At 36.6% G+C, this 13770-nt stretch overlaps 1 protein-coding gene and 1 non-coding gene across 3 annotated transcripts in view; both read right to left on the minus strand.

Annotated features, from left to right (window-relative positions):
* The window catches only part of Bmt2 (base methyltransferase of 25S rRNA 2 homolog), an 89593-nt gene that overhangs the window by 54095 nt on the left and 21728 nt on the right, over nucleotides 1-13770 (minus strand). For both annotated transcript variants that reach the window (XM_029556887.1, XM_008854530.3), the window contains exon 2: nucleotides 7247-7388. In XM_029556887.1, the coding sequence (XP_029412747.1) occupies nucleotides 7247-7388 (142 nt within the window). The remainder of the gene's footprint in view (nucleotides 1-7246; nucleotides 7389-13770) is intronic.
* Nucleotides 4587-4749, minus strand: LOC115067851. The gene has a single exon (XR_003847218.1). It is a non-coding gene; the product is annotated as a U1 spliceosomal RNA (small nuclear RNA).

Below are 13770 nucleotides of genomic sequence, written 5' to 3' on the forward strand. Positions count from 1 at the left end.
TCTCTCTCTCTCTCTCTCTCTCTCTCTCACACACACACACACACACACACAAATAAATAAGAAAGAACATGCAGCAGCCCATCTCATACCAAAATTTTACTTTCAAATTACTACCTGTCATTTTCAAAAAGCATAGGACTGTTTAATAGATTGTGGGTAGGTCTTAGCCAGGGAAAGCAAAGGCTTATTTTGTACTGGATAGAAGGGAAGTACTCAAAAGAAATGGCAGAACACAGAAGCAAACTTTGGTTCCCACTGGATAAAAATGGAATTCTATGAGTACCCAATGGGAGAGAAAAAAAAGTCAAAATCAAAGAAAAAATAATGACTAAAAGATGGAGTAAGTAAAAATCTGAGACCACGAATGTATTCCAAAAGTTTTAAAAGGCTAAGTTATTATAATTAAGTTATGACATAGTAATTGTCATAACCAATTACTGACTGTGAAATTGGTAAACAGAAAGAATGACATATATACATATCTTACCCATTCTAGAGAACAAGTAATTGTGCTCTATTTATAAAGGAAAACTCTGAATCACAAAATAATGTCAGCATGTGCTAAGGAATGATACAGCTTTTTAAAAAAGTCATTATTATACAATGGTGAATGTGATATTTAATAGTCAGAAATAAATTTAAAAACTATTACAAGACAGAACTGATTAACAATTCAAAATGTCATTCCACACTTATTAGTTAACTACAAAGATAAAATGTAAGTTCCTAATTAAAGAATCTAGAGGTATCACCTTAACAAAATGACAACATTTACTATAAATGTGAATAATTTGACAAGAACCCACTCACATGATGGGTATGAAGCATGGAATTACACCTAGTAAGATTTTACTGCCAAAGTTTTTCAGTTGTAACAATGTTATCAACCCAATTTTCAGTTTACAAGAAATGTTTAAGATTGAGGAAGCAGTAATATGACAACAAGAGGAAACATTCAGATGAGTCCTAAACACAGGTAACAAAGCTGGTTTCAGATTAGGATACACAATTACAACAGTACTCCTATAATTACAAAATGCTACACAATATAAAAACAATGTATTTTTTAAAAAAGTTATAAGACCCATGACATTTCCTCCATCTACCTTGGCATGTCAACTGATTTTGTCATTATGAAGATCTTGTTAGACGACCATACTACGGAGATATCATTAGTGTAGCTTCCCTGTCATGTAGCAGCTGTCTTGTCTCTCTGGTTCTTCCATTCCTTCTGTCCCCTCTTCCATAATGTTCCCCGAGTATAGAGATTGTATTGTAGATGAGTCACTTAGGACTGGACACCTCACAGTCCTTTATTCTCTCTATTGTGAACTGCTGTGGAACTTTGTAATAGTCTCTATCTGTTCCAAAAATGTTTCTTTGATAAGTGGTGAGAGGTACACTTGTCTACAAATATAAGGATACATATTTAGAATACAGTAAGAGAGTTATGTTGGTCTAAGAAAGTTGCAAAAGTAGGTTTCACCTCAAGATTGATAGTCATAGGCTATCAATGGATGTTGAGGGGGGAGAATCAGCTTTCTACAGGGACTAGCCCTCGGTGAGGTAATCCCAAGTGAGCAGCCCTAAACACAGACATGCATAAGCACCACTAAATGGACTCAGTGCAGTATGTGTGTGTGCATGTGTACATATACATATATATGTATATTTATAAATGTATGCATGTATGTATAGATAACAATAATGATCAAAGAAGACAAGAAAGTGTGAGGAATTGGGGAGGGAGATGGGAGGAATTGGAGGGGGAGCGGGAGGGGTGGAAAAATGCAAATACAATATTCGTGTATGAAACTCTCAAAAGTTAAAAATATATATATTTTAAAGACATTAAAATATATTAAAATAGGGAAGAGGAACAAAAATGCATAAAGGCCCAAAGGGATAAAGAAACTGTGAAAGACATGTCTTTCCTAAATAAGAAGGGAGCAGGTCCAGTGGGGGCATTTGTTGAAATGCTATTGAGTAGAAAGGTTTAGGCCTGCCAGCGTAGTGGGATTCTAAAGCAGCATGGTTTTAAAAGGATGGTTAGCTGGTGGACAGGGTATTCTCTGAAGAAACCAAATATAGAGATAATTGTCCCACAATTCCTTCCTGATTCCTGGGAAGCAGCAGCTTGAGAGCCAGAGAATGGAATGAAAAAGCAGAAAAAAAAATCTCTACACTCTTTCTTAGGCTAATTTCTCGGGATTCTGCAAGAGTTGTTCCCCAATATACATACAACATTCACTTACTCTCACAGTATCTAAAGCCAAATGTGAAATGTCTAAGATGATAATCTAGCTCCAATCAGCCCAACTACCACGGATGGATTAAAGTGTTCCTTCTTAGCCTCGCTCCCTTCAGAGAAAAAAATTATGACCTTTCTGGGAAAAAATATTTACAACAATCTCTCTTTTTATTTTTTTGGTCTTTTTGAAACAGGGTCTCCCTGTAGCTCCAGCTGTCCTGGAACTCACTACATAGACCAGGCTGGCCTTGAACTCACAGAGATCCGCCTGCCTCTGCCTCCCGAGTGCTGGGATTAAAGGCATGTGCCACCACTCCCAGCTACAACAATCTCTTTTAAACACAATGTCAGTTTAAAAAAAATCACCACATACAATGAAGCAGGAATAAACAGCCCATCACCAAAAGAAACAGACCTATAGGTAAACTGTATATTAAAATAAGCAGAGATCTTAAAGTAACTACCATAAATATATGTAGACAAAATAGAGAAAACAATTAAGCAATTACTGTAGAAAAACTGAGATAATATGTTACAAGATACTCAGTAATTGGTAGAATGAGATGCTAAAAAAGGAAAGTCAATAAAGATACCTGGAATATTTGAAAACTGCTATCAGCCACTTTTAGTCAACAATCACAAAATATAGTATGTGAGGTTTTCTACAAAGCTGACATTTGTGCAAAAACTCAGTACTATGAAAAACAAAAAAAACAAGAGCCTAGAGAGATTCAACTATCAAAGTCTAATTGCATTTTGAAAAAATTTACAATTATAAGATACATTCTTGGGATAGTAAGAAAAAATTGAATTTATGAGCTAAATATTTTTAGGAAATTATTTGCTAATTGTCTTAAAGATAATGGTGCTATGACTATGCAAAATTTCCTCATTCTTAGAAGATAGGAGCCAAGGATGAAATGACATCCTATTTGTTAACTGCTTTCAAATAGTTGAGGAAAGAGTTTGTTTACATGTCTTTGGGTACACACACACACACACACACACACACACACGCGCACACACACACATGTTTAAACTTGGTGTGAGGTTAGAAATGAGGGTGAAGTCAACACACCCTCCATTGAAATTAGAGCTGTACCTTAAAATTATAGTTTTCTGTAATTTTTCTTATTTCATTAACTATGAAATTTAATTATTCTTATAAAAGAAATCCTATATTGAACTCTTCCAGATAAATAGCCAACAAAATCTACAAGTGCAATGTCAGTCTGATTTCACACATCAAATTCCCATAAAGTTTTAAGTGTAACTAAATGAAAATAAACATTGCCCAAGTGCCCATTAACACCAGAAGCAATACTGCTCTCTTACAATTATATATAACTGAAGGGCACTATACACTCACTCTTACATATACACTTTGAGTCCAGGTCTCATTACATAGGTATCAAATTTGCAACCTCCAATCCTGCATCGTAAGTGCTATGCTTTACAAGCATGTGTTGCTGTGAGGCTCAATTTCTTTGTAACTGTATCTTGTACCTTGCCAGTGTTATTCAGGAATTGGAGTTAAATTTTTAATTTTTGTCAGCAGTCTGATCTTAAAATGACCTCTTTCAGAACATATGCAGATTTAACAACTCTTGAAAAAAAAAAAAAAACCAGAATCAAGGAAAAAGAAAGATGAGCAACTGAAAGGCAGACTCATTAAACAACTGGAAGATGCAAATGCTACTATGAGAATACCACGTATCAAAGTCCATTTTAGAAAAGTTTGAAGTCTTGCCTTCTGGACTGCATTACTAATTTAAAAGCAGTACTACTAAAAGTAAAGAACATAGCGTGAAACAGTGATTGCACTGCTGTCATGACTGGATTACACTGTTACTTCAGATTGCCAGGGAAATATTTAGCTTAGTAAGTACATCTCTTTCATGTCTTGGTTTGGGGGGAGAAATATATAATCTGTAGAACTATCAAGGTTAGAACCATTTTCTCTCTGGAACTAAGAAAACAAACTAAGCATTTCGTCCCAGCAGCCCATTCCTTATTTTATGGCTGTCTTTTATGTCCCCAGCTCCACAGTTCTCTGACCCCACAGACCACTGCCCTTATCATCTCGCTATTCTCATCCACCACATATATCAGTTTCCTTATTATCATAATCATCACACTATACCTATCATAACTTCCCTTGCCCTCTAGAGTCATTCTATCTATGCACATGAATTCTAGTACACTGAGCTGCCCGTGCACTATCTCACTCTTCAAGAAGACTGTTTATCTGTGACTTTATGCATTGATTATTGCAATAATCTTCTAGCTAGTTTCCTTCTTTGTTCTGTCATTCTTTTTGTTGTTTTTGTTTTTTTAAGGGAGAGCATGAATGTAGTCCCCCACTACCAAAATTACGTAGTCTAGTTTCCTGCATTTGGGGAAATCGCAGGGGTCAGCATATCCCAAGTGTAATGGATGAGCCTTGCCCTTGGAAAACCACCTTCCTGATCACGGTGTCTCCCTCATCAGGTAAATATATTGTCACTCTTATACTGTAGTTTTAGCACGATTAATTCCTGAGAATTCTTGATACACTACAAAAGCCTATTAAAATCCTGTCACTTTTTTTGTCTGTTTCATGTAATTTTAAAAATTTTAGTTTGAAATACAAAGTAACAGGTTTCTTAGTGGCATTTTCATAGTACTTGGTTTTGGTTGATGATCCCTCCCTGGCCCTCTCCTTTCCCTCATCTCCTTGCCTAGCCTCTCATGTTTGCACCCTTCTGCCCCAAACAGTCTCCTTTCTACTTCCATGTCACATATGTTCTCCGATCTTCCTCACCCCCTTCCTGAAAGCCTTTTTCTCTCTCACTGTCTCCTTTCTCATTTCATGACCTCTATCAACACTCACTTCTATATAAATAATTAGAGGACAGGATCCACATATGAAAGATAACATGCAGCGTATGCTTTTTGAGCCTGTGTTACCTCATTTAATATAATATTCATCTGTTTCATCCATCAGGCACATTTTATGATTTCATTTTTATTTGTGGCTAAACAGAATTCCTTTTTGTACGCTCTCCAATGACTTTTTATCTCACTCAGAATAAATGTCAGTGCCTTTACAATTGTTTACAAGATCTTACCAAATGAAACTGTTCATGTTTACAACAACTCTCCTGCACTGATCTTGCTCTGAACACCCAGGCAATCATCCTGTTTCTGAAACATGCCAGTATGCTTCTGCCTCAAGGCTTTAGACCTGTGAGTGTTGATTTTCTCTAACTTCTCCATTTCTTTGGTAAGTATCACTTCAGAGATGTCATTACTTACCCTACTTAAAACTGCTTTATTTTTCTCATAGCACTTAGCGTTATTTGACCAATTTTGGGTGTGTGTATGTATGTATGGTATATGTATATGTGTTGGTTGGATGCTCATACCCATATGCATGTCTGCAGAAGCCAAAGGAAGATGTTAGGTGTTCAGCTCTACCACTCCCATCCTTTTCCCTTGAGATAGGGTCTCTTATTGAACCTGAAGTTAGGTTGGCAACCAGCAAGTCCCTGTGATCCTCCATTCTCACTCTTCTCCCCACAGCAATGGGGTTACAGGCACATATATACAGCCACATGCAGCATTTTGTTAACATGGGAGCTGGAGACTCGAACTCAGGTCTTCATGCTTGTACAGCAAGCAGTCTTGCCCACTGAGCTATCTCCCCAGTCCTGAGCTACCATATTTCAATGAATGTATTTGGTTTCATTGTCTTTCATCTCTACTGGCATGTAAACTCCATAAAAACAAGAATTTCATTGGCTTCATTTTGTATTCCCAGTGTCTATAGTATGACTGGCACAAAGAAGAAAACTGGAAGTATTATTGTTGAATGAGTAAATAAAAGAACTTCTACAGTTTGAAACTTTTAAAAATATTTTTATTATTTTTGATTATGTATATGTATGCTTATCTATATAGGAGTATGTAGACACGTAAAGGCAGTGCCCATAATGGCCAGAGGCATTGGATCCCCTTGGAGCTGGAGTTACAGGTTGGTTATGAGCCACCAGGCATGGATGCTGGGAACCAACTTGTGTCTTCTCCAAGAGCAGTGTGCTTTCTTAACTGCTAAGCCATTTCTCCAGCCCCCAGTTTGATCCTTAAGTGTCCCTCAAAAGCTCATGTGTGACAATTCTGATGTCGTGCTGCTGGAAGGCACTGAAGTCTTTAGTAGGTGAGTCCTAGTGACAAGTAATATCATTGAAGGCATGCCCCCGAGAGAAACTTGGGACTTGAGAGTCTCTCTGACTGTGAGGTAAGCGGTTATGTCCACTACATATTCCCATTATGATGTGCTTAACCCAGAAGAATGAAGCCAACAGATAATGGACTATGGGCTCCAAAACAGGGAACCAAAGCAAACCTTTTATAAGTTGAATATCTTAACACAATAATTAACTTAAATACAAGCTTTTTCGGAATTATTTGTGGAATGAGTGAAATATGCATGATCACAATTATATACATCTCTCCATAGTTTACCACAAAGATACCAGCAATATTTCATTTTCTGGTTTTTTAATATCTGAAATTGTACTATGAGAAAATAAATACTCAAAGTCAATGTAAGTGCTAGAAAACCCCAATCACACATCAAAAATTCAGGATTTTGACATTGTTATCATACTTTTAAATTTTTAGTAATTCACTTTTTATCTAAATCCAAATGTATTATCTAAGGAAATTATTTATTATGGGTGAGTGAAGTAGTCTATCTATTTTAAATATTTTAGGGTTTAAATTTATTTTATAAAGTTAGGGCAAAATTAAGTATGTGAAAGAAAATCATTTTGACTGAGAAAAGATGAATGAAATAAATCTAGAGAAAATGAAACACAAAGAAAAAAGAGGATGTTAAAAGACATTGCTCTTAAAATAGTTCTAGTTTTCTATTTTGGTATAATGAATTAAACAGTGTTACACTGAAGAATTTAAAGAACGTATCAGAAATCAAAAATAAAAAACACTCACCTACAACACCACTCAATGCGCCCTTCTCCTTCACAAGCTTTTGTCCAATGATTATCTGCCAAATTTTTCATTGCAACAGCATATTCACAAAGTGTTTCTTCATCTTCACAGTGTTCTCGCCAGATCTTATCAAAATCTCCCACTGCACACAAAGAAAAAGATGAGCTAGTCAACTGTACTTAAAAACATGTATATTATTGGGGCTGGAGAGATAGCTCAGTGGTTAAGAGCACTAACTGTTCTTGCAGAGGACCCAGGTTCGATTCCAAGCACCAACATGGTGGCTACGAACCCTCCTTAACTCCAGTTCCAGGGGAATCTGACACCCTCTTCTGACCTCCATGGCACTGCACAACATGGGTGTACTCACATCCATGCAAGCAATACACTCACACACATAAAATGAAAATGATAAATAAAAATATATAAATGTATATTATTTTAGCAAATTTAAGATAGTTTATAAAATAATTCATTAACTAAAACTTAATGAAGTCTCAAAAATTTTAAAATCACCTTTGTAAAAACAGATCTACCATTACAACTGGTGACCTGATAATCAAAACTTACTATTTTAAACAGACTAGTAAAGCTGAAAATAACTAATTATATATGTACATTGTTTATATACACATAGAAACTATCAATTCATAAACTAAATGCATGTTGATAGGAGACAATGATAGCTAGAATTCAAGTATTAAATCAGTTTGGAAGAGAAGAGTTCAAATATCTAAGTCTGTATCTTAGACTTACCTTACGTATATTTTAAAAATTACAATGATGCTGCTTGGAACAAAGCACTTTATGAGGCTCTCCAAAGTTTTGACTTATTGTAACTGTATGAATAAAAACTGTAAGTTGGAGGCTGCGGAAATGGATCATTGGGTACTTGAGTTCAAGCCACAGAAGCCATAGAAGCAAAAGTCTAGTATGTTGGTGATACCTTAGGATGGTTTTAATTTGCATTTCCCTAATTACTAATGATGTTGGGCATTTTTTGAGATGTTTCTTATCCATCTTTATTTCTTCCTTTGAGAACTCCCTGTTTAGATCTTTAGCCAATCTTTTAATTGGGTCATTTGGTTTCTCAATTCTTTGTTTTTTGAGTTCTTTATATATTCTGGATGTTAAACCTCAGTCAGATGTGTCACTGGTGAAGATTTTTTCCCATTCTGTGGGTTTTCTCTTCACTTTTTTAATTGTTTCTTTTGCTGTACAGAAGTTTTTTAGTTTAATGAGGTCCTACTTGTTGATTGCTGACCTTAATTCCTGAGCAACTTCTGTCTCATTTGGAAAAATTCTTTCCTACACCTACATCATGTAAGTTACTGCCAATATTTTCTTCTAATAGTTTCAGAGTTTCCAGTTTCACATTGAGATCTTTGATCCATTTGGAGTTCACTTTTGTGCAAGGTGAAAGATCAGGATCTAGTTTCATTCTTCTACAGGTGGAGATCCAGTTTTGCCAGCCCCATTTGTTGAAACACTGTCTTTCCTCCACTGTCCTTGGCACTTTTATCAAATATCAGGTGGCTGAAATTGTGTGTACTTGGGTTTGGGTCTTCAATGATAGTCCATTGATCTATGGGTCTATTTTTGTGTGTCAGTACCATGCTGTTTTTATGACTATAGCTCTGTAGTATACTTTGAGATCTGGTATACTAATCCCTCCAGTGTTGCTCTTTATGCTCAGGGTTGCTTTGGCTATCTGGGGTCTTTTGTGCTTCCATATGAATTTAAGGATGCTTGTTTTTTTTTTAATTCTGTGAAGTACATCATGGGAAGGTGAGGTGGGGTTCTTGTAGACAGCAAAGATAAGGATTTTGTTTCTTAATCCATCCACTTAGCCTGTGTCTTTTGGCTGCATAGTTCAGTCAATTGATATTTAAAGTTATTATTGAAAGATGTGTATTGGTTGCCATCATTTTGATTGCTGTTTTCTCAGTCTAACTTTGTGTTTCCTCAATTATACCTTTATTTATTTTCTTTCATTGCCCCAGGGTATAGCTGCTTCTCTCTCCGCTCTCTGTATTGCTTCAAGTATTCTTTGAAGGGCTGGTTTTGCAGACATGTATTCTTTCAGGCTATTTGTGTCATGGAAGATTTTTCTTTCCCCCTCAACTATAATAGACATTTTTGCTGGGTAAAGTATTCTGGGCTGGCATCTATTGTTATGTAGAACTGGAAATACTTTGGCCAAGGCTCTTCTGGTTTTCATAGTTTTCATTGATAAGTCAGCTGTAATTCTGATGGGCTTTCCTCTGTATGTGACTTGTTTTTCTCTTGCTGCTTTCAGTATTCTCTCTTTGTTGTGTATATTTATTGTTTTACTATGCTATGTCGTTGGGAGTTTCTTTTCTGGTCCTGTCTATTTGGTGTTCCATGTGCTTCCTGTATTTGTATGGGATTGCCTTTCCTTAATTTGGGGAACTGGTCAACACTATTAACCTGAAATTCTTCTCCCTCCTCTATTCCTATGATACGTAGATTTGGTCTTTAAATGGTGTCCCACATCCCTTGCATATTCCATTCCTGTGTATTTTTAAATTTTCCATAATCTTTGCTTGAGGGGTCCAATTCTCCAACTTCATCCTACAATGTTGATATTCTGTTTTCCATTTCATTCATTCTAGCGGTGAGGCTTTCCCCTGTTCTTTCAAGGTGGCTTATTGAGTTTTGCACTTCCTTCTTCATTTCTGCCTGTGTTTTCTTCAATGTTTCCATCTCTTTTGTGAATTCATTCAGAAGTTTATCCCTATCATTTTTAGTTCTTTGGTTATCTGTGTGCTCTTTAAATTCAGTGAACTCCTTGATTATGGTTATGATTGTTCTTTTAAATTCAGCGTCCTGGGTTATCTCTAGGGGGTTCTCCTTGTAGAACTCTTCTACAGATTTTGGTGGGGACACAGTGTTTTGGCTTTCCATTTTATTATTCTTTCGTTGTGATTCTGGCATGTGAATTTCTTTTGTTGTTTATGATTCTGATATGAGAATTAAGCTGAAGTATGTGCCTGTTTGTATTATCTGGGTACCTAGGTCCTTTCCTTATTGGTTATGTAAAGCTGGTTGGTACAAGTTTCAGGTTCTCTCAGGTTTTACTTTGGAGGGAACTGATGGCTTCAGATCAGTTATTCAGGAGTACCCACAGAAGGCCAAGTCAGATTCCAGTCAAGTATACTCAAGGCTTCTTTCTAAGGTTTGGACGCCTATTAACACAAATTCAGAGAAAATTTGGGAAATTCCCTAAGGGGTGGGGGGTTGATTTTGGGACTCTCAGTTGGTCTACAGTGTTCTCAGACCCTATGTCAGAGGGAGGCCAGAACCCTGCACTCTCTGGCAGTCTGCTATGATCACAGCTGCTACACCAATGGAGGTTGGAGCCCACCCTCTCAGGCTGTCTGCTAGGATCTCAGCCTTGGCCTACCAAATCCAGGTCTGCCCTGGGGCCTTGGGAGGGGGGCTCACAAAATCCCAGGTAAGGGGATGGGTATGGCGCAATTAGGGGAAGCTCACCACTACTTGGTGGCAGGATAGTAGGCTCTCAGGCAGAACCCTGATTCTCAGCCCCTATACCAGAGGGAGTCCAGAACCCAGCACTTTCTGGTGGTCTGCTGAGATCAGAGCAGCTACACCAATGGAGGTCAGAGCCCCCCCTCTCAGGCTGGTTGCTAGATCTCAGCCTTGGCCTACCAAATCCAGATCTGCCCCGGGGCCTTGAGAGGGGCCTCACGAAATTCCAGGTAGTGGGATGGGTATACATAATTAGGGGAAGCTCACCACCACATGGAGGCAGGATCCAGGGTACTCTTCAGGGAGTCCCCTGTGTTCTCAGCCCCTATGGCAGAGGGAGGCCAAAACCCAGCACTCTCCGGCGGTCTGCCCCTACACGGATGGAGGTCGGCACCCACCCTCTCAGGCTGTCTGCTAGGATCTCCTCAATTAATCATCATTATATCCTCTTCCCAATTGGCACCCTCCCATTGCCCCAGCAATGGAATTCATACATTCTGTCCTTTGTGTTAAGGCCTATTGTGCCAGACGTTCCTCAGTGCAAGTTAATCTGCTGAGGTTTAGTCAGCTTATCTAGAGTCCCTCATTTTAAAGGAAGAGCAGCTATTCCTCACCTAGCAGTTGCCAATATTTCTTCAGCTAAGTTACCATTACATTTAAGATGAAATCTGAAACAACACTGTGATGACCGATTAAAGCTGGAGAGTTATTTGGCCAAATAAAGACCATTAGTATGATTTTAAGGGAAAGAATAAATAAAAATTACCTGGGTGCCTTCATTCAATGTCTTTAGACATTGGAATTGAAATTCTCCTGTACCAAATCTAAGCAATTATTAGTAAAAGAATAAACATACATAGAATAACCAATGTGGGTTTAATTATATTAAAACTTTTTCCAAGCATGATTGTTTTTTAACAGAAAAGGAATTTAAATAGTCCAAATGTAGCAATCAACACATTTATTCAACTCTGAAAAATGTCCAATTATTTCCATTTACTGGCTACTGAAGCATCATAGTCTAATAAATACTGATCTGAAAATTATTACCCCTCTAATTTTATGTCAATAAAGAGGAGTAAACGTACAAACATCCCCCAGACTTTGCTTAGTTAAAATGATCATTGTGTCAGTCTCAGCCTGAATATTCATATAATCCTGAAGTAGAGAAACTTTAATTGTGGGTGAGGGAGGGTTATGCCCTTATATGCCATAAAATTAATATTTTCATTAATTACAAATACTTGTGTGGTGACAGGGCTCTTAATTTGTTACATATTAGGCTAGCATTATTTGTCTCCAAAAATGAAGGAAACATTCAAGACTGTAAACAATACAAGGCTTTCAAAACAAGATTTTGATCAGTGATCCTTTCATACACTTATGCCTATCATAACACTACTTTTATTGAATTTGGCTATCATATTTGATACTAAATGGCTCAATAAGGTATAGTATAACTTTAAAGGTTACACTTTATCTTTTGTTGAGTTCTATATCTTCAACTCTAGAAGGCCCTTATAACTTGTTTCACTATCCTATATAATACATATAAAGAAACACATAAATGTACTAACATGTTATAAATACACAAGTTCAATGTCCAAATATATTTTTAAAAACATTGTGATTTTGTGCAAACTGATTTCATTCCTGAAAGATTTGATGTAGATTCTACATAGTAGATCCATTTGAAAAAAGATTTGGGTCCTAATTAGTAGCAGTAAGGGAAGTAGGTAAAAAGACAAGGAAGGAGACAAAGAGCACATTATTCACATTGGTGCTGAGGACAGCCATGTACACACAGTGCCACTGGAAATATGCATCTAAAGGGCAGGAAGCTGGAGAACTACCTACCTTACTTTCCGTTAACTGGGGAATGTTAACCACCTTGGATTCTAGTACATACTTAGGCACTAAGTAAGGGGACATCCCCAGTGGCTCTAGCAATGCTGGAGAAAGGTGACAGAAAAAGTAAGACACATTTGAAGTAGAACTCTTATCAGGGATGGTGACTCTGAGCCTCAGTTTGCCCACTGCGGCTGAAACAAAGGGTGGTTATATGATGCACTAAAGGCATCTATTAAAATTCTTAGTCCTTACCATGTCAATTTAGACTTTGAAACTTGATTTGCACCATAATTATCTACCAGATAAAAGATGCAGACAATTATAAGTATATAGAAACCTACTTGCCTTTTAAGAAGACCTCTATTTTTACATTCAACAAAATTTCTTTAGTTTTCTTCAGTAGTTTTAAGGTTTATTATCTGCTTCTCCAACATTTTAAGGAAAAATTCAATTTTTGATTGTGTATTCAACTGAAGTTTATGCAAACAGCTACTTTTTAATGTTTTCATTAACAGTAGAGTAATATACTCTTATCAAAATGTATTTACAATGAAAACTGATTTGTGATCAGTAAGGTATAGTACATTTAAATATGTAATTGACAATAAGCAATTTTATATGCTTTTCATTCTTTTACTATTTGCAGAAAACATATTTTTTAAAAGATTTAAAAAATTTATGTGTATGTATATGTATTTGGGTACTCCTGTTGGCCAGAAGAGGGTACCAGACACCTTGGAGCTGAAACTGCAAGCAGTTGTGAGCCATGTGATATGAGTGCTGAGAATGGAATGCAGGTCCTCTGGAGAACAGCAAGAGCTATTCAGCTGCTAAGCCATCTCTCCAGCCCCAGAAAAAATACTATTAAAAGCTACAGGGAGTAATAAAGCTAATTCACATGTACTAAACAATAGAAAGGGGAAAATAAAACAATAGAAGTTGTGATAAAGCACATGAATCTAATGTATTTCCTATGTCCCTTGTAAGGTATCCTAGGATCAGAACTTTAATTCAAGTATTTGTTCAACAAAAAATGTATCAAATTCTGTTAGGTATAAAACTAAAGTGTTATTTTAAGTAAAGTCATTAAAGAAAAATGTGAAAAGCTATTAATAGTTATCATTTTTACAGTATTCAAAATAATGAATTTAATTAACCTT

Source organism: Nannospalax galili, unplaced genomic scaffold (assembly GCF_000622305.1).
Source record: "Nannospalax galili isolate Female #2095 unplaced genomic scaffold, S.galili_v1.0 scaffold787, whole genome shotgun sequence".
In the NCBI taxonomy this organism is placed as follows: Eukaryota; Metazoa; Chordata; class Mammalia; order Rodentia; family Spalacidae; genus Nannospalax; species Nannospalax galili.